Below are 27,298 nucleotides of genomic sequence, written 5' to 3'. Positions count from 1 at the left end.
TATATTTAGGATTGATTTCTCATCTAGAACGTTGTACATAACTTCATCCAACGAACAAAGACGAATGATGCTCATAGCCTTCTCCCTAAATTTATTATAGTTGTTGTTGATGCAAAAATCCAGTTGATCCTTCCTAACTTCCTACTACCAGAGTACCTGTGATTTAATGGAAAATAGTTTCCTCCCTTGATTTATCTCACCTGCGCACCTTCTTACATGATCACCCATGCACGCCTTTGCACATGTGTCATATACACAAAATTCGAACGGTGCACGTGATGTGGCACCCCTCGATGTTGGGGGCGTTGCACAAAAACCTTAGGATCTCGCCTCCCAAAAATACCAAAATTATGGGATAATAAAGTAATGAAATAAATCAAAGCATAAACCACATGACACGAGATTTTTATGTGGAAAACTCTCAAAGAGATAAAAACCACGGGACCTCGTCCAGATAAACAATCCACTATGAAGTAGAACATTACAACCGATCACAAGCACACATCGCTTAGATTAAACCTTCTTCACTCACGCAGGACTGGATAAACAATAAGAGAATAAAGAAAAACGGAGAGATTTAACCGATTACGAGGTCGTAGAAGCGCTGAGATGTCGTGTGCACAATAGATCACCTCTATGAGTAGAACCTCCCTTCCACAAACTTTCTCTCTCTCTCTCTCTCTCACACCTTTGATAGCCCTAAATCCTTTAGTAAACCCTTGTAAAGCTTTATGAAACCCTCTTGCATTGCCTAGAAAGCTCTAGGTACCTCCTATTTATAGTTTAGGAAACTCCCTTTCGCATGGGTGCGAAAACTGCCTCAAAATTCCGTAATCCGCATAAATCGCGGAACGAATCTGCGTAAGCTTGACTGGTCGAGCAAAGTCCTCGACTAGTCGAGCGGCCCACTTGACTGGTCGAGCACCTCGAAAATTCGAAACCCATTACTTGTTGTACTTTAAGTCGAGCACCACTCGATTGGTCGAGTAGTGCTCTCGACTGGTCGAGCAGCGCGGTGATTCCATTGTTTGTGGCATCCGAACCGTACCACATCTCCTCTGACCTGGGAAGGAAAACTCGATCAAATATTTTCCTTTCCGACTCAGGAGGAATTCGCCATCTAAGAACTTGCGCGTGAACACACAGTGGTCCGACTCCGTACTGTCATACCCATGCTTCAACATAAACAAGTCAAACTTCTTGTACCATTGCCGTGGAGCTTTTTTCAGCCCATACAAGCTCTTCCTTAGCTTACACACCATATACTCCTTGCCATTGACTTCGATCTACTCGGCCTTTATCGTCGACAATGCTACGACCTTCTGTAGCTTACTTTGTCAAGAAACCGCTCCCCTTGTAAACGTGAACATTAACCTTGATGTAGACTTCCTGGAGTCTATGTCACCTGCCATAACTGCATTTGTGTAGCCCTCTAACACAGGTTTTCTGTCACCATAGTATAGGCTCAACCTGGATGAGCCTCTTAGATACCGCATTATCCATTTCACCATAACATAGGTATGATTTTTATGCAAGGATCTCATATCCTCTTGCATAGCTTTCAACTACCCCCCCTTATACTTGTCAGCCAGGGCCTCAAAATAATCTTTTAGATCTTCCCCATCAGTGAGCATAATGTACTCATGCGGCGAGTACCTCTTGAACGACTGTCTGTCCCTAGATGACTTCCTCACCTGTGGCTCAACAGGTGGATAGGTGAGGGCTGCTCCCCCGGTCCATCTTTTATAGGAACTCCCTTGTCCTTTACACCTTACTGTACTCCTCCGTCATCAGGCACCATGGGAGGAATAACCAGATCCATATCCTCTAGCTCACCTGAACTAAGCTGGTTCTTCTCTGGCTTACCAATGTCTTCTATACACTGATCTTCAAAGAAAACCACATCTCTGCTCCTGACGAGCTTCTTCTCGGCCGGATCCTACAATCTGTAGTCGAATTTTTCATCACCGTACCTTAAGAACACATACTGTCTGATCTTCATATCGAGTTTGGACCTCTCGTCCTTTAGTACGTGAACGAATGCCCTGCATCCAAACACCCTTAGATGACTATACGATGGATCTTGTCCAGTCCACACCTTCTCGAGTACATCTCCATTCAACGAGGTTGATGAAGACCTGTTTATCAAATACACTACTGTATGTATTGCTTCTCCCCAGAACATCTTGGGCAACTTTGCATGGGATAACATGCATCTAATTCTCTTAACAATGGTGCGATTCAATCGCTCAGCCACACCATTATACTGGGGAGTCTTGGGAATCGTTTGTTCATGCCACATATATAGGGACTTACAATACTTATGAAAGTCACCGATGTATTCACCACTATTGTCAGTGCGGATGTACTTCAATGATTTGCCTATCTCTCTATCGACCATAGCATAAAACAATTTAAACACACTAAAGACTCGTCCTTAGATTTCAAAGCATAAACCCAAACCGTCCTAGTTGCATCATCTATAAAAGTGATAAATACAATGCCCCACTTAAGGTTTTTGTCCTCATAGGACCACAAATATCAGAATAAACTAAATTTAATACATGCACTTGATTAATATGAGAAACAGTTTTAACAAATGAAACTCTATGATGTTTCCCTGATAAACAATTAATACAGGTTTTGAGAGGTATACCTATCACATCTGGAAGGAGCCGCTTCTTTGCTAGTACGTGAAGCTCTTTTTCACTCATGTGGCCTAGACGCCTATGCCACATGTCAATAGCTGAATCTTCCGCTGTGTTCAACCCACCCTTGCATACACTGACACTTGCTTTGTACAGGGTGCAACACTTCTTTCCTCTAGCTGTGATCAACGAACCCTTGATGAGCTTCCAACACCCACCAGCAAACCGGCTTTTATAGCCATCATCATCCAACCTTCCCATCGACATCAAGTTGAGGCGAAGGTTTAAGATATGCCTCACATCCCTATGAACCAATGTGCAGCTCACATCGGTCTTCACACAAATATCACCAACCCTTACGATCTTCGATATGCTAGAATTTTCCATCTTCACGGTCTCAAAGTCACCTGACTTGTAGCTTATGAAGAAGTCCTTGCGTGGAGTCGCATGAAACGAGGCTCCTGAGTCTATCACCTAGTCGGTGTCCTGACTCGTAGCCATGAGACAAACATCATGATCTGTAGAAAGAATAACTACAACGTCGCCATCTGAAGCGACCGCAGTGAAATCTGATTCATCTTCCTTCTCATTTCCTTTTCCTTTCTTATCGTTCTTATTCTTATAACATTTATGTTTATAGTGGTCCTTCTTGCCACAATTTTAGCATTCAATATCCTTCTTGGTGTTCGACTTGCCTCTTGATTTATGTCGGGCCTTCCCGTCCTTTCTGTTCTTTCCTCTCCCCCGTTCTTGTGTCACAAGGGTCTCTTGCTAAGTAGACCCCTGAGACTTCCTCCTTGTCTCCTCATTGAAGAGGCAGTTAGTTACTTGTTCCATGAATACCTTTCCGTCTAGCGTGAAGTTACTTAGAGACACCACTAATGTCTCCCAACTATCAGGCAATAAGCTAAGCAATAGTAAAGCCTGTAATTCATCATCCAGGACCATATTCATAGTGGAGAGTTGGTTCAAAATATTGTTGACCTCATTCATGTGCTCAGCCACAGATCCACCATATTTGAACTTGAGATTCATAAGTCGCTTTATCAGAAAAATCTTATTTTCAGCTGTCTTCATCTCATATAACCCTTGCAATTTCAGCCATAGGCTAGCGGTTGAGGCTTCCGCAGACACATGGTGGAATACGAAATCGTCCAACCATTGTTTAATAAACCCTACTGCCTTTCAGTCTAATTTATTCCAATTATCATCTGTGATATCCTTTGACTTTGCTGATATGCATTGAATTGGAGAATAGAAGTCCTTGTAATATAGCAGGTCCTCCATCTTAGCCTTCCATATGGTTTAATTAGAACCATTGAGATTGATCATCCTTAATGAGCCACCTTTCATAATTTAGAACTGATCTCACTCCGTTCAATGAACTTAGCTCTGATACCACTTTATTGGGGGCGTTGCAAAAAAATCTTAGGATCTTGCCTCCCAAAAACACTAGAATTATGGGTAATAAAGCAATGAAATAAATCAAAGCATAAACCACATGACACAAGAGATTTTTACGTGAAAAACCCTCAAAGAGCTAAAAACCACAGGACCTCGTCCAGATCAATAATCCACTATGAAGTAAAACATTATAATCCATCACAAGCACATACCGCTTAGATCAAACTTTCTTCATTCATGTAGGAGTGGATAAACAATAAGAGAATAAAGAAAAACAAAGAGATCTAACCGATTACGAGAACGTAGAACCGTTGAGATGTCGAATGCATAATAGATCACCTCTATGAGTAGAACCTCCCTTCCACAAGCTTCCTCTCTCTCTCTCTCTTTCTCTCTCTCTCTCCCCTTTGATAGCCCTAAACCCTTTAACAAACCCTTATAAAACTTTAGGAAACCCTCTTGCATTACGTAGAAGGCCCAAGGTACCTCCTACTTTGAGTCGAGCACCACTCGATTGGTTGAGTGGCCCACTTGACCAGTCGAGCAGTGCTCTCGACTGGTCAAGCAGCGCGGTGATTCCACTGTTTGTGGCATCTGAACTACACCACATCTCCTCTAACTTGAGGAGTAAAACCCCATCACTCGAAACCTCACAAGCCTAACTTTCAGTTTGATCCAAAATATAACAACTCTAAATTTTGGTACATTATTAAAAAACTAAATTAAATATTTAAAGATTTTATTTTTAAATAAAAAATAAAAACAAGTCAATAGTTGAGTTGGTAGCGAAATTCTTAGTTGAGAGAGAGGTTTAGGGATCGATTCTTGAAATGGTAATAATAAATTTTTTATTAAATATCATAAAAAAATTCAAATTCAGGATAAGGGAGGATGTGCTCATGGAAGGTTTTTGCATTAAAAAAATCAGAAATCCGAAACCCATTGTTCGCTGTACTTTGAGTCGAGCACCACTTGACTGGTCGAGTGGCCCACTCGACCGGTCGAGCAGTGCGGTGATTCCACTGTTTGTGGCATCCGAACCGCACCACATCTCCTCTAACCTGAGGAGGAAAACCCCATCACTCGAAACCTCACAAGCCGAACTTTCAGTCTAATCTAAAACTTCGATGGGCTATAGCAAAGAAATGCAAATCAAGGGAGGAAATTGTTTCCTTTTGCCATGGCCCACCAGAGTTTTGTATTTAGTTGAGAGTTGGGCTAGTGAGGTTTCAAGGGGTGCCACATCACGTGAACTGTTCAGATTATGTGCCCATGACACGTGTCCAAAGGTGCTCATAGGTACAGGTGCGTAGGTGAGCATTTCTCGCCGCATCACCACGTGGACCGTTTAGATTCTGTGCCCATGACATGTGTGTAAAGGTGCGCATGGGTTCTTATGTAAGAAGGTGCGCATGTGAGCATTTCTCACCCCTTGAAACCTCATAAGCCCAACTTTCAACTTAATCCAAAATTCTAGTGGGCAATAGCACATAGAAATGTAAATCAAGAGAGGAAACTGTTTCCTTTTGCCATGGCCCACCAGAGCTTTGTATCAAGCTGAAAGTTGGGCCAATGAGATTTCAAGGAGTGCCACATCATGTGGACGGTTCAAATTATGTGCCCATAACACGTGTGCAAAGGTGCACGTGGGTGCTCATGTGAGCATTCCTTATATATGTATATATATTCTCTTAATCTTATCTTTGCTTGACATAGATCAAGGGTTAGGATTGTCTCGTGTAGTCGTTATGTGGCATGGCTTGCTCGGTGTGGACATTTTCATTTTGGACAGGTGGAGGTCATCTCGTCTCTAGACCATTGTTCTGATTGGGCCTGTCTCGAATTTACCTTCATCTGGGACCTTGAAACAGACGGTTGAGAAAAGTAACACAACGGCCCTCAACTTAAAGAGGGTCGAAGCTAGGTCGGATCTTCGGATGTGGGGAGAATTTTCGCGCATGGTCCACGGCCACAGTTCCGCAAAATATAAAAAGTACCGTAGCATACGATGCAAAGATACACTCGAAGAATTAATAGCCACTATTGCACGAGGGCCGTTGGCGGAAGCTATGTGGGGCCCACCACGATGCCAGTGAGAAATTTACTGCCCAGCAGTATATAGCTAGATCAGGTTAAGATGTGAGCCAAAAAATGAGGAAGATCGGAAACTCAAAGTATTACAAACAATAGGAAATATTGGGGACTGAAATGCTCACTGTTGTAACCTTACACCATGATGTTTACATACCATCTAAATCGCATGAAGTTGTTTCTACTGAGATCAAGTGAAAGCACAAATATTAGCCTAATCCAAAACTTATAGCCCAGGAAGATTTTAATGGTACACGTTTAATTTCCACTGTTTCCTATGGTACGCTCCACTTGAGTTTTCAATCTGCCTTATTTTTGAATTCTGTCTTTAAAATGAGTTGGCGATATGGATGGACGGAGTGGATTTCTCACTAACATTGTGGTATGCTTAACATAATCTTCCTAACAGGAGCTTCCCGGCGGGGCCACAGGTTTGGACCATTAAAGGACATGCAATATTGTGGATGATCAACATAAAGTGCCCCTTAATCAGAGGTTACAATCATTCATTCAATCCAACTTCTTGAATATGACCTATATATAGTGGGCCCCAACATTTATACAGTTCAATGTTTTTTTTATACCCATACTAATACAATTTATAAGTGTACGCGTATCAACTGTCACATTGACAGAGTATCAAATCACTCCCTTTTCACCTCAGAGCAGACCATGGTCTCTCTCTCTCTCTCTCTCTCTCTGCAAAAAGGGCACAAACCCCACCAACGCTCTTCTGCAGCTGATCTGCAATATTCGGTCCCACCACCACGTCTTTCCCACAGACAAAAGCTGGTGTGCATCTTCTTTTCTCTCACCACTGCCCACTGTACCATAAGCTTCCGTTGCCAGACCATTTTTCCCCGCCTAATGTCACATGTGTAGAGCATCCACACCGTTAAAAAAGTGGGCCCTATCATGAAGATAATCTGAGCTAAAAATCACGCTGATTCGTTGTAGAAGTCTGCCAAAAGTGAATGTTGGTTAGATCGTCATCTGTTCATTGATTTCATCGTATGGCCCACGTGATTCTTGCATCTGGTTGATTTCCATGTCAGGTGATATTCACGACAACACATTCCCATTTTTATGGTTTGGATGTCTTACACTTATGACACATTGGCAGGGAAAAGATGTGTAGTATGGTATCCTCATGTACGGTGCGCAGTACCTTAAACCCCGTTTAAAACAATGCAGTACCTCCAGACATATTGTAATGTGATACGTCGGGACCTTATCCTTTGAATCTCCGTCATCTTCCAATGATCCAAACCGTTTATATAATGTGGCTCACCTTTTATTTTGGCTAGAAAACTTATAAATATCCTAGATTTTATTATTTCAACCATTTGAAATTTTGGTCTTTTGCTTTGAAAGTGGACGGTCAAAATAACCTTTGTATAATCAAAGAGTTCAGATATTCAATCTGATATAATTGTTAAAGAATCTCCCATCATGGGAAGCACTGTCATATAAAAGATCTGGATCACTTAAAAAATAATCCCAAATGCAGCGGCTCCAGTCCCAACGTATCATGTTACTATACATTGGAGATGTACCTCCCTCCTCTTAAAACATCCCTCACCAACCCTTCTCAGTTCTCAGTTTCTCGGAATTTACTCACGTCACGAGTAAATACAATGTTCAGTTATTGCCAGTGCGGGAGGAGAAGTGCTCCCATACAACGTTGCATGGGATCATTAAATTACATTTCCTTTCTTCCCGCTAATATACGATATTTTTATAAAATCCGAACTGTGTATATGGTAGAATGCATCATAAGGATCACTTTGGGAAAGCATAATGATGCTCCATTCATTAGATAAGTCACACGTTTAAAATCAATAGGAAGCCACTGATCTGATATGTTAATGTGTGCCGTCCATATACTAAGTGTATTGTCCCAAATTCTACTCCAGATCATATTTATAGTGTTTCCTACCGTTTTCACGTATCGGATTTTCAACTTACCTGATCCATTAGTAGAATTAAAACGATATCATATAAAGTCGTACGTGAACGGTTCTCATCGTACAACAGTCGACAGGGATGGTGAATAAGATGGACGCGGATGGGCGCCAGTTGGCACAGACCCGGAACCAGCGATGTGCGTGGTACCCTGACCGTGAGGCCCACCTCGATATACGCGTTGTGCATCTAGGCCGTCCATCCTTTTTTCCAACTAATTTTATGGCATGATCCCGGAAATGATGCACATAGGGCCACAGAAGTCTTATGTCCTATTACATGAAGAGCATGTAACGTCGGAGTTCCTTAGCCCATTTTAATGTTTTCGTGACATCCACCCCGCCACCATAATGTATGTATTTTATCCATGCCGGTCATACATTTTGACAGATCATTTTATTGCTTGATCCCAAAAATGAGAGGGATATAAATCTCATTTGGACCGCACCAAAGGAAAACAATAGTGATTGGATATCCACCATTAAAATCGTCATAAGGACCACTGTACTGTTTATTTCACATCCAATTTGTTGATTAGGTCATACAAACCTGGATGAAGGGGGAAAAACAAAGATCATCTTGATCCAAAACTTTTATGGCCCCCAAAAGTTTTTAGTGGTCGACGTTCATTCAACACTGTTTCCTGTAATGTGGTCCACTTGAGATTGGGATATACCTCATTTTTTGTCTCCTACCCTAAAATTATCTATAAAAACAGATGGACGGCATGGATGAAACATATACATCATGGTGGGGCCCACAGAGAACCGACCAGTAGCCAATCTGTTTCCCAGTCCCAGAATCAAGCTGATCCAAAGACAGGTGAGCCACACCTCAATGAACAGTGGGGATGGTATGCCTACGGTAGAAACTTTCGTGGGCCCACTGTGCTGTTTATATGCCATCTAACCCGTTTAACAGGTGGGACCCATGGAATGAAGAGACGGACAAAAAATAATTTTGATCTAATACTCAGGTAAGCTACACCGTGCGAACCAGTTAACCGTGTTCCAGTGGTATGGCTCACCTGATTTCCGGATGTATGTGAGAAGATGAGATGGCCCAATAGAAGAACGGAATGGATGTCACCCAAACGTGATCGTGGGCTAATAGTTTCTTGCAGGCTTTTCCTAAAACAGGTGATGAGAGGGTTACGGTCCTCCAATCTGAGAGATTTCTTGGTTGGTTTAGCTACCGTGGGGCCCATCTCGTCTGTGGTCACGATCGTCCCGCTGTTGGGACACCGCATGCTCACATAGAGAATCACCTGGTACACGGCTTGGATCTTGCACACGTGTGCCACTGCTGACCGTGATGTTTTGTATACGTTCCATAAAATTAATTCAAATGTATGGTATAGATTATTTGTGCCAGTTTAGATATACCATTAGACACAATTATGTTTCTTTCCTCATCTACAGATGGACATTTATTGGACGGTCAAAAATGAAATGTATCCAACGGTCTTCCTTCAACAAACAAGTGTCCATGAATCAGAGGTGAGAATTCTTCAACCAACCTGATTCTTGGAATCCTACTTAAGAAGAGGGAGTTCCATAGTTTAGTCGGCTTAGCTCGAGTTAATATATCCCATATGTACCAAATCTAAGTGCCAGCGTATCAAGCGTCATGCGCAGCCAGAGTATCAAATAACTTCCTTACGGGTAGGGCTGTTAACGGACCGGGTATGCGGGCCGGCCTTATTCAAGTTTCTGATTGAAGGCCCGAGACGGGCCCATTGACAACCTTGGGATTCCGATTCTCCTTCCGAGTATATCGTCCTAGCAAATTTTCTTCTTCTCTTTTTCTCGCGAGAAAATGTTATTTTATGGAAAACCATGCGACACGTAGACTCGCACTTTCAAATTCCTGTCAGCCGTTGGATTCTCTCTTTCCATGTCCATGAATCTAGTCATCAATTAAAGGTTGGCAAAGGGTCCATAGCTTTTACTACACTCACACAAAACGCATCCACATACGCGAAATGTAAGGTACACACCAATTGTCTTTTCTTTCGGAAAACTCCTGCGCACGTCGTAGGTACCTACGGGGCAACCTTCTCTAATCTTGTAGGAATGATTCAACGTACATAAAATCCACACCGTCCATCAGGTAAATCACCACTTTTTTTGGCCTTTTTCCAAAAAAGAGACCGATTCAGCACTGAAATAGTTTAAGATTAAACAAAAGTCTCTGAATTCTAGTGCTACAATTGGCATGAGTCTTGGAATACTGTAATTTTTAGGTAGTATTTTTATCATAACGAGGCACATAAGATGAATGGACTAGATGATATTTAAATATCACGGTGAACCTTGCAACAGATAACGGTGAACGTCCCATCCCAACTGTTACCTACGGTGCAAACTACCTGAATTTATTATCACCATGATTTTTGGGTTGCGGGTGAAGACGAGGCACCGTACCTGATGAACGGATTGGATCTAATGAAAGTTCCACCCAGATGGCTCTCAGTCAGCAGTAGCACCTTTGCGAGGTCTGAGCCAGGTAACGACGCGAGGTACGCTACCCGATTCTTTTCATTTGATATGCAAATTGAAATACACTGCTATTAAAATTCCTCTGCTGTCGCTATAAATCCAGACCGTTGAAATGGACCTGGATTGTGATATCGATGCAGACAATATTCCAACCTGACGTGTCACACGTGGCACGTGCTGTGCATTTAGTGACTTCCATTTCTTTGTGTGTTTGGCTGGCAAGTGGGGCTCACTCCATCCACCAGCAGCAGCAATGTAAGCCGTTATTTTTAATGAATGAAAACTGTTGCGTGACTCTCTTACGGATAAGGGGGGGTTACATTTGCTGACGTGGAGGGAATGGCTTCACGTGGATGAGATCTACCCCGTTCATCGGGTGGAAGCAGATTGCCTGGTGATTTGGTCACCAGGATATATCGACACGTATTGCCTGCGTGCCGGACTGCAGAAAGTTTCTGCGATGGGAAGCTAGGTGGGTCCACCGTGATGTTTGTAAGAAATTAAACATGTTAATCCATTTTGATGGCTCATGTTAAGATATAAATATCATTGTGCACTTTCCAAAAGTTTCAACGGTTCACATTTATCTACCTAATTTTTCCTATTGTGTGGCCCACTTGAATATTGGATCTAGCTATTTTTTTAGTAAAATAAATAGGCTGGGTAAATTTCTCCTAATATTATAGCGTGTCCACCTAACTGTCTAGAATAAAATCCTCTAATGGGGTTGTAGGAAATCTGTGGTGGGGAGGATTAGGTGAGGCCCGGGACCCACCAAGGTGCGTGGGGCCCTGACTGTGGGGCCCACTTTGATGCATGTGATTACATTCATGCTGTTCATCCGTTTTAGAAACTAATTTTAGAGCGTGATCTAAGAAAAATGAAACGGATCCAAATCTCGTATGGATAATGGTATAGGAAACAATTGAAATTGACAATTAAGAACTTATGGACCATCAAAGATTTGGATCAAGATGATATTTGTGTGGTCTCTTCATATAGGTCTTCGTGACCTTATCAACAAGTTGGATGGAAAATAAATATTCTTCTGGACTCCATGAATTTTATAATGGTGGAGATTCAATCTTAACTGTTTTCTGTGGTGTGGTCCACTTAAGATTTGGGTATGATTCATTTTTCGGATCCTGCCCTAAAATGAGCTTTGAAAATGATTAGACGGTCTAGATTTAAGTCACATACATTAATGTGATATGGGGTCTCACCTGGTGAACGTCTAAGTAGCCTGAATTTAATTGGGTTATATGATGGTGTGAGAGATGATACCCAGTAATCTACCATACAACTTCATTTCATTCATTGCATGAGCTCATCTCCCATGGCAAGCCAATCAAATCCTCTCACACAGGTCACCTCAGATATCCCTGGTGGTTCGGTCAGCAGCAATCACTTCCTCATTAGGTGTGCCACTTGTCTTGGAATCGGCTAAACATAATCCCTGTTCAGAATGCCTTAGTGGCGTCGCCCAAGCCATCAGGCCCACCTTAATTTTATGTGTTGTATATCCACACCGTCCCATCAGTATTTTCAGCTCATTTTAGGTCATGGTTACGAAAACGAAATAGATCCAAATCTCAAGTGAACCACTTATGATGGATTGTAGAGCACTCACTCATTTTAACTGTGTAGCTCACTTAAAACTTTCACCTAGCTCATTTTTACTTCAGCTAATACTATGACCGTAAACAAATGAGACAATCCCTTTGCACGGCTGAGATTCTCTGCACATACCACTCATTCGGTAAAAGAAGTGTAGGTTTATTTTTTTCGGTTAGCTTGTCAGTAAGCACCCATGTCAGTACACACACTCCACGTTCGCGAGAAGAAGTGCAGTTCAGTTATGGTACTGGTGGCCGTAAATGGACATTTCATTTTCCTTCGCGGAAAATTAGAGCTGGGCATCGGATCGAGTTAAATCGAATTCAGCCCAACTCAACCAGGTCCGGCTTTTGCATGGCTTGACCCGAACTCGGTCAGATCCGGGACCGAGTTTGGGTCATCTGACCCAATCCGATCTATTGTAATGTTAGACTAACCCGAACCGAGTCCGACTTGGTAAAAAAAACTGAGTCGGATCTGATTGGCTACTGTTCGGATTAAGTTCTTTAAAAAAAATAAAAATTTCACCGTTAAAAATTTTATAGAGCCCGCCATAATGTTTATTTTTTCATCCAATCTATCAATAACGTAACAACTACATGGATGTAAAGGAAAAACAACTTTCATATTGATCGGAAACTTCCGTGACCCTTAAAAGAGTTTCAACGGTAGATGTTCAACCCCCACTGCCTTTTGAAGTGTAGTCCATTTGATCTTTAGATCTGTCTTATTTTTCGGCTCAAGCCTTTAAACGAGCTTGTCAAATGGATGGATGGTTTGGATATAACACATACCTCATGATGGGACCCACATAATTTGCTAACGTCAATATGCAAAAATACACTGCTGGTGCACGGTACACCTGCCAAATGTCAGGACGTCTTGTCACGTCAACACGTACGCGGATTTTGTGTAAAAGCCTTCTACGAGAAGTTACCGCAGTTAGGTGGGGCACACCGTGATGTTTGCGAGAGATCCACACCTTCCATCAGTTTTGTGAGATCATTTCAGGACTTAAGACCAAAACTGAATAGGATTTAGGACTCAAATGAGCGGTAATAAAGGAAAATGTGTAGGGAAATTTCTGCCGTTAAAATATTCCTGGCGTCTATGGTGATGTTTGCATGCCATCTTTACCGTTTATTACGTCGTTCCTATTGGGTTGAAATGAAAACACAAATACTAGCATGATTCAAAGCTTCTATGGCCACACGAATATTTCAACTGTAGACGTTCAATCCTCACGTTTTTGGCCTACCTGAGTATTGAATTAGGATCAGTTTTTGGCTTGTGTCCTAAAATGAGCTCACAAAATGGATGGATGTGGATTTCTCAAAAAATAAAATCACTATAGGTCTCACCTAAGTTACAAGCGTAGGAACTCGTTGTGAAAGGCTTTCGCCCGACACGTACACCCACTACACAACGGAAACGGATTGCTACTCTCCCTGCCACCAGCCAATGGCTGGTGGTCGGTGATCTATGGGCCCCACCATGATATCTGTATTTCATCAATTCCGTTCATCTATTTTTATAGATTATTTTATGGTATTACAAAAAAAATGAGATATATCCCAATCTCAATTGGACCATATTATAGGAAACAATGTTTAATGAACTTCAACCATTAAAAACTTTTTGGGGCCTATAAAAGTATTGGATCAAGTTGATCTTTGTTTTTTCCCTTCATTTGGGTCTTTATGACCTAATCAATAGATTGGATGTCAAACAAACAGTACAGTGGGCCTTAGGAGGATTTAAATGATGGATATTCAATAACTATTGTTTTCCTGTGGTGTGGTCCACCTAAGATTTATATCCCTCTCATTTTTGGCATAAAGCCCTAAAATCATATTTAAAAATAGATGAACGGAATGGATGAAATACATACATCATGGTGGGGCCCACAGATCATCGACTGCCAGCCACAGGGCTAGTGTCAGGGGGAGTAGCCAATCTGTTCCCCTATGGCCCTACATAGCTTCTCGAAGAAGCTTTATAAATGCATCCAACTGCTCTAGCACATGTCGTGCGAAGACAACACGGAGCTCCTCGAGCTCTGAGCTGTGAGAACGGTTCAAAGGAGATCAAAGTTACATGGCCCCACAGTGATGTATTTATTATATCTACATCGTTCATCTATTTTTAGAGATGATTTTAGGGCATTATGTAAAAAATAAATCATATCTAAAGATCATCTAGACCACACCATAAATATTGGCGGAGATAATGATTTTCACCATTAAAAAATTTATGGGCCCACCATAACGTTTGTTTTACATCCAATCTGTTCATAAGGTCACGAGTACCTGAATGAAGAGGAAAAACAAATTTGATATTGATCCAAAACTTCTGTGACCCTGAAAAGGGTTTCAATGGTAAACGTTCAATCCCCCACTGCTTTCTGTAGTGTGGTCCACTTAATAGTTAAATCTATCTTATTTTTTGTCTTAAGCCTTAATACGATATTGCTAAATGAATGAACGATTTAGATATAACACATACCTCGTGATAAAACCCATAGAACTGGTTAACATTACACCAGCCAATCTGCTTCCGTCTAACTTTGGGTCTGCCTGTAAAGATGACGAAGCTTTATGCGGATGCCTGCTACGAGTATCTTTCCTTCTCTCTTTCGCATACTAATGTATACCTCTCTCCACTTGCCTTCTACTTGCTTTCTTCTTCAACAGATAGGGAGAGAGATTCTTCTTTCACGGACAGGGAGAGACATATATAAAGAGAACGACAGATATAAAGAGATAGAGAGAGATAGAGAGATAGAGTTGGGCAGGATTTTTTGGCGCCGAATGTAAAGACTAGGCGGTATATATATATATATATATATATATATATATATATATATATATATATATATATATATATATACACACACACACACACACACACCATCAAGTGGGTTACACCGTCCAGGAGGCTGGACGGTGTGGAGAACAATACATCACAGTGGGTATCCACATCCCTACCCAATCCTGACCGATCTTGACCATCGGTTCTGTTCGAATCGAGTCGGATCGGGTCTGATCGAGCCGGATCCACCGGTTCGGGTATGAAATGCCCAGCTCTACTGAAAATACACGTCATCAACTAGCGTACCATGTTACATAACTTGTCGTGTGAGTGATTGGAACCGTCCAAGGTATGGGAACGGATTGGCTACTCCCCCTGACACCAGCCAATCGGTGCTTTGTGGGCCCCATCATGATGTATGTGTTTCATCCATGTCGTCCATCTATTTTTACAGATAATTTTACAGTATGAGACCAAAAATGAGATATATCCTAATATCAAGTGGACCACATTACAAGAAACAGTGTTGAATGAGCGTAGACCATTAAAAATATTTTGGTGGCCGTAAAAGTTTTGGATTAAGCTTGTTTTTGTTTTTTCCCTTCATCTGGGCCTGTATGACCAAATCAGCAGATTGGATGTCAAATAAACAGTACAGTGGGCCTTAGGAGGATTTTAATGGTAGATATCCAATCTCTATTGTTTTCATGTGGTGTGGACCACCTGAGATTTATATCTTTCTAATTTTTGGGATAAAGCCCTAGAATGATCTTTAAAAATGGATGAGCGGAGTGGATGAAATACATACATCATGGTAGGGTCCACAGAGCACCGACCACCAGCCACGGGGCTGATGGCAGGGGGAGTAGCCAATCTGTTTCCCCAAGATATAGGCCTATGGGGGGTAGACGTATGATCTCACCCCACTAGAGATAATGGACTAGAATTTGTGCCGTTAGCTTTCTTATTAGTAGGCATTTGTTAATCAAGTGATTAGGATCATTCGTTAGGTTAAATATTTTATCTTGGAATATTTTTGGTCAGATCTTTATTTGAACGGCCACGATGAATCCTGGATGAATCCCAATAGAAATGAAATTAGTGCTCCAGAGGTGTACCCGCCTTTTGCCACCCGGAATACATATATTATCTGCATGCGAATGTGTACTGATTTCCAACAAAAGCTGTACAGAATCTCACCCCTCCGTTACTTTTTTATTTTTTTAGTTTTATCATAATCTAATAACTATATGCATATAGGAGTTATTTGATACTCTGGCTGCCTATCATGTTTGATACGCAGGCACTCATATTTCGTACACAAGGCATACATTAATGCAGATTAAACCGACAAAATCGTAGTACTTGGTATCTCTAATAAATCGGATTGACAAAGCAATTTTAACCTCTGATTTGTTGAAAGTTGTTTGTTGAGATCGGAGTGGGATATTCTTATTTTTAACCGTCCAATAAATTTTCTCCTATAATATAGTCAGCTAATTAAATAAGCATGAATTTTTGGTTAATGATATATTTAGACGGGGACCCACAGTTTGAACAGTTTAATTTGAATTATTCTAATTTCTCCTGAATGCAATATCTGAGTAACTCATAACTGCCTGCATATCATCCATCACACACACACACACATATCAGCCGTTTGTATATTATAATTTTTCTTCAAAAATATAATATATCATTGAATGAGAGTAGTGGGTGCATTCAGGTGGGTGGCCCGTGATTTTGGACGGTTCCTAAAATAATCATTGTGTGGATTATCTATATATAGCCTAAAAGATACCCATCAGCTATCTGATTTGGGGGACTCTTGCCTATAGAATGTGGACCGTTAATCATTTTTCTTTGGCGGAAGTAGCACCGATCACAGCTGCAACTTTATTATTATTATTATTCTCCGGAAAGAGAGGGTCTCAAGTGCAACCGGTTGGACTATGAGTTTTGGTCCACCCAGCCAATAATTTCTACCTTTCATGTGTGTGACATCCACCCTATTTAATATGTACGCCTTGTTGTAAGTATCACTTGTAAAGAAATAAAAAATATCTATTCATCAAGTGTGCCACATTTCTCTTTTGCTATTTATTAGTGGCTAAGAATTATTTTATTTAATGTGGCCCACTAAAAACTAGATAGATATGATTTTTGCAATAGATGATCCTCATTGTGGGACCAACCTATTAAAAGGGTTGGATTCACATGCGCTTGATAGGTTGTATGTTATCCATTCGTTGGACCGTACTTTGTGGTCCAACTAGTTGAGACTTACTCTTTGGTAAGACACCAGTGTGATGATTCACACGCATTCACTGGAAAACGTGTAGCCATATTAAACTGTCCAAATCTCGTGTCCTACTTTAATGGGTAATATACGAAAATTTATAATGTAATGTTGTTTTAAAAAGCCAATTGATGGACATCTATGGGATGGTCAAAGTGAGAAACAATCAGCGGCCCAAATCAACTAACAAATGTCCATTAATCAGAGGTTACGATCACCCAATTAATCAGGGTGTTCGGCTGTGGCAGTAATACATGCGAGGTATCAAAACCACTCTCTCTGATATTCTTCGGACAGTTCGCCGTCTCTCAGGTAAACTATCTGTTTTACACAGCTGACTAAAACACCCAGAGTCTTCAAATCCATGGTTTTTGAATTCCGCTCGGTCTATTAGCTGATAACCCTTATTTTCACCGTACATGCAAAAGATTAGTCTGGTAAAAAACTCAGACAGTCTGGACCAACAGGAACAATGTATAGCTGAGCCCAGCGGTTCCAAGTTCACTTGATGCGGCCCCTCTTACTTTAAAAAATAAAATAAAATTTATCAGGCTAATTTTTATATCTTCCCTTCACCATAATGATTCACACGAACGGGTTTGATGAAAGATATAGAGTATGGCAGCCCCATATTCAAACTTATGGTTAGCATCATATCTCCACCGTTCACCATTGACTATGGTGTGGTCAAACCTGAGTTGTATATGGATCTAACTGATTTTTGGACCCAAGCTCTGTAGGCCCACCTTGTTGTAAATGTTACCTCCACTTTGTCTATTAAGTTCTGTCCTTGGTTATAGTTCGTCTCAAAAAAAAAAAAAAAAAAAGTCATTCAGATCCACAACTCAGATGGGCCACACTGCAGGGAATAATGGAGATGAAATGCCACCCATATGTTTATATGTGGGGCCCACTATGGCGTGTATCCTGCATTAAACCCGTTAATCAGGCAAAAATCAACCTAATTCAAAATTCAGGAATTAATGCCACACCGAACATAAAGGTTTTAGGATAATTTTACATTGCTCCCATTGGTTTGGCCCATCGGATTTTTACGCAAGGCTGATCTTTTATATTTACAATTAAAATAAGAGTAATAACCTGATGGACGGACAAGATTTACATATACAACATGTAGCCCCAGAGAGCAGGATGTTCTAACTTAAAAATTACCAACGCCAACAAACGTCCTTCCACTAGGGGGCAATTCGGGAGAAGGACGGTAGCCATGGTTGGGGTGGGAGGTTTGCTACAATACATCCCTATGTATTGCAAAAAGATACGTCCGGTTTTATGGTTCAGCCACGTGCACTTGTGAGTTGTACATGACATGCGTAACTCAAGTTGGACCGTCCAAAAGGTGGGCCTCGTTTTGAACGCGTGAAGAAATAACAATTTGGGTGATTTAGTAGAGTCTAACGGTTGGTTTGAATGCAAAATACTGAACGGCCTGGATTCAACCAACAACTATGAATTAATCCACTGACAGGTGAAACCGATTTTAGAGCTAGTATCCATCTAGTTGTTCCTTCGATTTGGACGGTTTAATTTGCACGCACACATGGCACGTGTACAATGTCTTGGTGCTGCGTACGAAGCATCACACTACAGCCAGAGTATTAACTAACTCCCAAGATGATATTTACACAAAACGACGCTCATGCGTGCCAAATACAACCGAAGCATAGAAGCGATTGGCGTACGGGTTTTTTTGTCACGGCGCAGCGAAGCTGTCTCCGCAAAAATGTACCTCCAATCCGAATTGCTTGCATAGTGGGACCCACCGGATATTGGTTATCCCCCCAAAATGAGATTGATAGGACATTCCTGACCTCTGATCAATGGACTCCTTTTTATTGAATTTGGACCGTTGCACTCTCTTAATGTTTTTACCGTCCATTAGACGCCCACCGATCAGCAACTTAAATCCCCGATTTTAGTGTTTTTGTTTTTTGGTTTAACATCCATCTACATTGGATCTACTATTTGAACGGTTCTTATTTAAAATAAATGCCACATATATGTAGGTAGGGGAATTTCATTGAGCACAATTTCGAGTCTCCCGTGGTGTACATGCATTTTGAAGGGGCACACTGCGGAAGCGGATTGCGTCCTGCCCCCGCTGGACAATAATCCGTCCAGGCAGGGATCTTTGGGGCCCACCGTGATGTATAGTTTTTATCCACACTGTCCATCCATTTTTTTGAGGCATTTTATTTGGATAAAAATGAAGCATCATAAGGCTCAAATGGATCACAAAGTGGGGATTGAACTCTCACCATTAAAAACTTCCTGGGAGCCACAAAAGTTTTGGATCAAGCTGATATTTGTTTTTTCACTTTATACAGGTGCACATGACCTTATGAATATGTTTGATGGAAAATAAACATTACGGTAGCCCCTAGGAAGGTTTCAACCGTGGGTGTCATTATCATTGCTTCTTCTAATGGTGTGATCCCCTTGATGGTTAGACCTGCCTCATTTTTGGTCTCGTGTCCTACAATGAAATTCAAAAATATATGGACGGTACGGATAAAACTAATAAATTACGGTGTGCCCCACGGATCCCCTGCCTGGACGGATAATCGTCCAAGCGGGGAAGGACGCAATCCGCTTCCGCACACTGCACATGTTCTACCATGCACGTAATCTTCAGCGCATCCTGCGCATGATAGCATATTCCGATAATAGGGAAAAGCAACAAACCGAAAAGCTGATGGCCACCGTAGGTAATTCCTTCTGCCATTCCGGGCATTTTCATTCCGCGACTCAACAAAATACTCTCTCTCTCTCTCTCTCTCTTTATTTTTTTTTTCCTCTTCACGGGTCTGTGATTCTCTAACATGGCTATCTGTTGCGCATCAAAGCTGAACATCCTCAACCCATACTTATACTTCAATCATACAAATTGTAGTGTTCCCACTCTCAAAATATGTCTTCTTCTGCAGCCGCTTCGTCCTTTCTCGCCATCTTCTACATCCTTCTCACCTTCTTCATACGAGGTTCGATCTCTGCTACCTACTCTAATCCCAACCATCAGCTCTCTGTCGATTTCTACTCGAAAACCTGCCCTCAGCTCGAGCAGCTCGTCTCCTCCTCTACGGCCCAGCAGTTCCAAGATTCACCAGTTTCCGGACCCGCCACGATTCGTCTCTTCTTCCACGACTGCTTCGTTGAGGTAGTCCACCACCCAAAACAAGAAAATGCTGAAAAACCAAAAGCGGGCGCGCATTTTAGCAGCATCCGTGCGGCTTGTGCCGGGTGCTACAGCGCAACGATGAATCCAATGGCCGAGGTTCCCGACAATGTCTGGCTCCGGCTGAGCACCATGGTCACCGGCGCATTTTAGCAGGATCCGTGGGACGTGCGCCGGGTGCCGCATAGCAATGATGAATCCGACGGCTGAGGATCCCGACTGTCCGGCTTCGGTTCAGCAACACGGTCACCCGGCGCATTTTAGCGTGGACAGTTGCCAATTTTGCATGGAAATCGTGTCTCTATTTTTTCCTTCCTTCTCCGTTTCTTCTTTAGATCTCTAAATTTTTTTGCTTGATTTTGAAATGAAGGGCTGCGATGCATCGATTTTATTGTCGTCGAATCCGGGAAGCGGAGTTCCAGCTGAGAAAGATGCGCATGATAACAAGCCCCTCGCAGTCGAGGCGTTCAATACAATAGAAAAGGCAAAGGCGCTGGTGGAGAGCAAGTGTCCGGGCGTCGTATCCTGTGCAGACATTCTTGCCATCGCAGCGAGGGATTTCGTCCATCTGGTACTCTCTTACATTCTCACAACGCATTTCCTTCTAACGTGCGCCACTTGGTTGACGGGCTTATCCGTAACTCACCTAAATATCCGCGAACCCAGACACAAAGCAAAGAAGGAACACCGGACCGATGTTTTTGAGCGAAAATGACCAAAAATCCCTATATATCCGCAAATCGCGGTCATTTCTCACGTTTATTTTTTAATCGTTTCAGTTCAGCAACTAAAATTTGTCGATTTTTGAGAGTTTTGGCTGTTTCAGAAGTTTGCTCTTCCGTCATTCTTCTATTTCGGCGAGTAGGCAGGGAAGAGACAAGTTGTTGAAGAGGGTTAGTTTCGTCATTTTCCGGAGGACACGACTCTCGTATTTCTAGGCGAGCAATACGACTAAATCTGCACAATCTTCAAAATATAAGTCTGTTTACCTAGTTTGCCATTATGGAACAGTCGCAACTTGGGCCTCTTGAAAGGGTATGTTCGTCATTTGCTGTCCATTTTTATTTCCAGGACTGCAAGCTGCTGCAGTGCTGCGGGACACGGGTTGCCTGACACCGGGCCGGCGGGAAGTTACTGCGGTCGGAAGCCACACGAGCCCACTGAGGCGTCTGTGATAAATCCACCCGGTCCATCAGTTTCTCCGGCACATGTTAGTGTATGATCCAAAAAACGAGTCGGATCCAAAACTCAAGTGGACCAAACTACAGAAAATAGTGGGAACGGATTCCCCAACGTCAAAACCTTTGGGACACAGAAGTTTTGAATGTGGCTAATATTTAAAATATCACTTCATCCCAATTAGAATGATCTTATGAACTGTTTGGATGGCTTGTATACACCACGGTTGGGCCATGATTGTTTCAATAGTAGCTATTTCCATATGAGGATTCGTATTCACTCTATGTGAATACGAATCTGTATGGGCATACTCTGTTTGACACGAGCAGAAAAACATGCTTTCCTGCATTGTCATAGTTCACATCGTCAGCACTACTGCATCAAATGAGTACGACGATAATGTGGTTCAATTAGATTGCAATATGCAGAATATTTCGATCTATTGCAGACAGAGGATCCAGATTAACGGAGTGGCTACTCCCCCTGACACCAGCCCCGTGGCTGATGGTCGGTGCTCTGTGGGCCCGAACATGATGTATGTGTTTCATCCATTCCGTTCATCCATTTTTAAAGATAATTTTAGGGCTTTCAAATAAAAATACGAGGGATATAAATCTTATGTGGACCACACCATAGGAAAACAATAGTGATTGGATATCCATCATTTAAATCATCCTAAGGCCCACTGTACTGTTTATCTGACATCCAATCTGTTGATTAGGTCATAAAGACCCAGATGAAGGTAAAAAACAAAGATCAGCTTGATCCAATACTTTTATGGCCCCTAAAAAGTTTTTAATGGTCGATGTTCATTCAACACTGTTTCCTATAATGTGATCCAATTGAGATCGGGATATACCTCATTTTTTGTGTAATACCATTAAATGATCTATAAAAATAGATGGACGGAATGGATGAAACACATAAATCGTGGTGGGGCTCACAGAGAACCGAATACCACCCATTAGCTAGTGTCAGCGGGAGTAGCCAAACCATTTCCAGTACTGCTTCTTGCACTCCTCTCCGTGGAAACGGATTGGCTACTCTCCCTGCCACCATCCCGTGGCTGATGGTCGGTGCTTTGTGGGCCCCACCATGATGTATGTATTTCTTCCATTTTTACCCATCATTTTACGGTTTTATGCCAAAAATGAGAGGGATATAAATCTCAGGTTGACCACACCACAGGAAAACAATAGTGATTGAATATCCGCCATTTAAATCCTCCTAAGGCTCACTGTACTGTTTATTTGACATCCAATCTGTTGATTAGGTCATACAGACCCAGATGAAGGGAAAAAAAAAAAAAAAACAAAGATCAGGGTGATCCAAAACTTTTATGCCCCCAAAATGTTTTTAATGGTTGAGGTTCATTCAATACTGTTTCCTGTAAGTTGGTCCACTTGAGATTGGGATATACCTCGTTTTTGGTCTCACACCATAAAATGATTTAGAAAAATAGATGGATGACATGGATGAAACACACACATCGTGGTGGAGCCCACATAGCACCGACCGCCAGAGTAGCCAATCCGTTTCCCTCTCCGTGGCTGTATGTGCCACATGAATTTCCCGTTACCAGGGTCTTGGCGAGTTCCTGTCTAGGGTGATCCCTGGAGTCTGTATTATTTTCAGCCCATCAATTTCCCCGCCTCATGTTTGGCGGATGAGCCCAAAAACGGGTAGATATTTGTATTTTCCCTTTATCCCATTGGGAATTGCCCTATCAAACGGTTAGTTGGTATATAAACATATCTCAATAGTCCCTTAGAAGATTTCATTGGTGCCATCCTCACAGTTTCCTGCAAGTGGCCTACTGGAGTTTTTAATTTGCCCATCTCCAGTAGGCCACTGGAGTTTTTAATTTGCCCATCTCATGTCCTTGCATGACTTGGGAAAACCTATAGATGGAGTGAATGTCACACGGTCACACCATTATCCCATGAGGATCAAATCCACCCATGACTTTTTTAGCCTTTCATACCTGAATGATGGTCATTTAGGGCCCATTTGGATTGTAAGTTGCTTAAGATAAGCTAGTTATTACACAAGTAGCTTATTTTAGTTTTTTACTTATTAAGAAGATAAATATGTTTATCAAATAACATACTTATCACCTTCTCCCCTCTTGATGTTTCTTTTCAGAAATCATAAGAAATTAAAAAAGTTTAAAAAATTAACTAGAGCAATTAAATACTTTCAAGTAAAAAAGTTATTTATAACTAATCGTAAACCAAACTCATTTATCTTAAATAAGTCGCTTATTTGATGGTATCCGAACGTGCCCTTGATTTCCAATGTTTCTTGTTATGGGGGCTCACTTGAATTAGTGAAGCTGAAGGACAAGACGATGTAACAGCCATCACAAATGGCCCAAGAGGGATCATAGGGACTCCGGATTCGCTGACCTATAACATGCTAGCATGGCATCTGTGTTGGGAACTGAGCTTTGCAGAAATCCACATAATTAGAAAGGTTTAGTAACTCGTGAATGCTGACTATGAACGGTTGTTCTGTTTTCCGTATTTTTGGGCAGCTGCAGCCCACCGATCTCCGATTGAAGACAAGTGCATTGTTGGCATGCTTTGTGTAAGCTCTATTTATGGTTGACTTGCTTTAGGCGTATCTGTCACATGGGTTTGAAATCTGAACCGAAGATCACAAGATTGGGAGAATCCCAATCGGTGCATAGAGGGCACTAGGCTTAAAAAACATTTCCAGGTGGGGCATATTTGATGATTGGTTTGGACGCTGTACCCAATTAGTTTAGGTTGAAATATCATATGGTGTTGGCGTACCTTGTTTTGCATTAGACTCTTCAATCCCCACTATTTCCCGTGGTGTGGTTCACATGAGATTTAGATATGCCTCATTTTTGGGCTCATATTCTAATAACTGTTATAACTTCTTTCTTTTAATGAAAAAAATAAAATAAAATCTACTTTATTCCCGAAAGGGACTGTTACTGTTAGGTTATCATTATCGGCCGTATGTGTCAATCTTCCATAATAGATGTCACGACCGTTACAACCCCTTAATGCATACTGGTTGGCTTTGTAACCGTTTTAGAATACCTTGTCCACAGTGAATTTTCATTCTAGGCACCTCACAGTGATTCATGCATACCCCTTTCAACAGGGTCGTTTGGCACCTTGGATTTGAATTTTAACTTCAGAATTCAAATCTAGAATTCTAAATTTGGCACCTTGGATTTGAATTTTAACTTCAGAATTCAAATTTAGGATTCTAAATAGCTATGATTTCCATTCTATGGGCTTTCTTTTGCAGCCTTGATTTTCTATCTTATGGAATATAGAAACCATGTTTGGCAACTTAGATGGATCCTTACTCTTGCTCGGGTGGTAGACTCTCAGGAGTTTCAACACCCATTCAAGGGTTCGAGCATCCATGGGTGGTGAAATCCCACTTCGGCGTGAGTGTGTGGGGGTGTGCGTGCGGGTGTATAACCAAAAAAAAAAAAGAAGTTTGGCAACTTAGATTTTCTGAAAGGCCTCTTCATGGAGAGGATGAGAGAATAGTTAAAGCAGTTGGAAAGAATTGAAATTATTGGGTTAACTGTTTTCAATCCTAGCAAAAAAATCCACCAAATTCCAGGATTGAAAATCCTATAAGTTCAAAATCGATGCTGCCAAAAGAGCATGGATTCAAAGGGAATTGATGGAATTTCAGAGCCTTTTTTTGCATTCCTACTTAAAAGCTGATTTGCATATCAACTGGATTCACGGTACTGCAGACCAGCCCTTATTGCACTTTCGTAGCTAACCTTGGTTCTTTTTTCATTTGCAGGCAGGGGGCCCTTACTATGCTGTTAAGAAAGGGAGGAGGGATGGACAAGTTTCACTAGCATCGAGGGTGAAAGACAATCTTCCACGTGCAAACTCCACCGTCGACCAGCTTCTCAACCTCTTTGCATCCAAAGGCCTGAGCCAAGCAGACCTAGTGGCACTTTCGGGCGCACACACGATTGGATTCTCACATTGCAATCAATTCGGTAGTCGATTGTACAATTATCGCGGGACCAAGAAGCCGGACCCGTACATCGATCGAAGGCTGCTAAAGGCCTTACAAATGTCGTGCCCACATCGTGGCGGCAATAAGGACGTGGTCGTGCCGTTCGACGTCAACACACCGTTTACATTCGATCACATGTACTATGGCAATTTAGAGGCTAAGATGGGGTTATTAACCACAGATCAAGCTCTGTTTTTGGACCCGAGGACTAGGCCCATGGTTCAAGCACTAGGGAAGGACAAGACCCAGTTTTTTCAGGCATTCTCTATGGGAATGGAAAAGATGGGCTCTATAGGAGTGAAGTTGGGAACGGAAGGGGAGGTAAGGCGGTATTGCTCTAAGCGTCTTTGATAGTAGGATACACACATTTATTGTTTTTAGTGTGGGGTGTTTTTGCATTTGGTTTGGGGATTGTTTGGTCGTCCATTGTTTTAAAGAGGAGACCCATGTGAATGTTGCGGAGAGTAGTCGACTGAAAGCTGAAAATTGCATTTTATATATAAATGTTCCTAAGCTAGTGTGTGCGCGTCTCAAGAGAGAAAGTAAAAGGCTCATTGCTCTTTGACCGGATTCCTTGACAACTCCTAACCTGAGCTCCGTGGGCCCACCGTGTTGTGTGTATAATATCTACTCTGTTCATCAGGTTCACCTCTTGATGTTGGCTACCGGGGGCAAAAATTAGGCAGATAAAAGACTTAGGTCGGCCACACTACAGGGAACAATGGCGTGGGGATGCAAACCATGATGATTTTACAAAAATGGGCTGCAAAAGAAGACCAGGTTAGCAAATGGTGGCTGTAGGTGAATCAGATGCTCTGATAAGTCTTCTTTTTTTTTCTTTTTTCTTTTTTGTTGAGTGGTGCAACAATGCAAAATCGGAGACCGAATGATATTTGATTGTTGTATTTAGCAGTGTTATAAAATATTATCTTGAGAAATACACTAAACAATATTATCACACGATTTTATGTCAATTGATTTTAAAATGTTGCATTTTTATGGTGATATTAACTTGAAAAATTATTAAGGAAATTATTATATAACGTATATTTATATTTTAGATTTATTTAATAACTCAAAATAAATACTTTTATTTTTGGGGAGATTTTCCCAATAATATCCTAAGAAAAACCTAAAAATCAGATGTGGGCCATGTTGAGTCGAACCAACGTGTAAAGATGGATGGTTGTGAAAAAGGGAAGAGGAATGCTGTGGTGAACAGTTTTTTTTTTTTTTTTGGGTGGTAGTAGCATAATGAGCCGTAGACACTGGAGAAAACTTTGCATATGAGATCTACCCCGTCCATCAGATACAACATGCGGTGTTGGCCCTTGATCCCAAAAATCATGCTGATGTAACACTCGGGTGGGCCATATGATAGGGAATTATGGCTAAACACCCAGATTCTGATGTTATGGACCACCGTAGTTTTGGAATAGTGTGGTTTTTTGAGAATGGTTTCATCCTGATGAGATAAGTTAGACCAATGGATTGGATGAAATATAGACAACAATGTAGGGTTCAATACAAACCAAAGGTCGGCGGAATCCTATGG

At 41.6% G+C, this 27,298-nt stretch overlaps 1 protein-coding gene across 2 annotated transcripts; it reads left to right on the top strand.

Moving 5' to 3' along the window:
• Nucleotides 1–20,122: 20,122 nt before the first annotated feature.
• LOC131245316 (peroxidase 19-like) lies at nt 20,123–26,239 on the top strand. Of its 2 annotated transcripts, none has more exons than XM_058244678.1 (3): nt 20,123–20,517; nt 20,903–21,103; nt 25,519–26,239. In XM_058244678.1, exons 1-3 carry the CDS (start codon nt 20,269–20,271, stop codon nt 26,092–26,094), a joined length of 1,026 nt encoding a protein of 341 aa, XP_058100661.1. In that variant the 5' UTR covers nt 20,123–20,268; the 3' UTR covers nt 26,095–26,239. The 2 variants fall into 2 exon arrangements, with proteins under 2 accessions (XP_058100661.1, XP_058100662.1); XM_058244679.1 differs by having other exon boundaries at nt 20,124–20,514; nt 25,519–26,141.
• Nucleotides 26,240–27,298: the final 1,059 nt, after the last annotated feature.

Source organism: Magnolia sinica, chromosome 5 (genome assembly GCF_029962835.1).
Source record: "Magnolia sinica isolate HGM2019 chromosome 5, MsV1, whole genome shotgun sequence".
NCBI classification, from domain to species: domain Eukaryota; kingdom Viridiplantae; phylum Streptophyta; class Magnoliopsida; order Magnoliales; family Magnoliaceae; genus Magnolia; species Magnolia sinica.
This window is presented reverse-complemented; position numbering and strand designations above follow the sequence as displayed.

Excerpts from the sequence above, each read along its gene's own strand:
- LOC131245316 (XM_058244678.1), top strand. The coding sequence starts at position 20,269 with ATGTCTTCTTCTGCAGCCGCTTCGTCCTTTCTCGCCATCTTCTACATC. Across the intron at positions 20,518-20,902 it reads ACGACTGCTTCGTTGAGGTA|GGCTGCGATGCATCGATTTT; the intron begins GTCCACCACCCA and ends TTTGAAATGAAG. Across the intron at positions 21,104-25,518 it reads CGAGGGATTTCGTCCATCTG|GCAGGGGGCCCTTACTATGC; the intron begins GTACTCTCTTAC and ends TTTCATTTGCAG.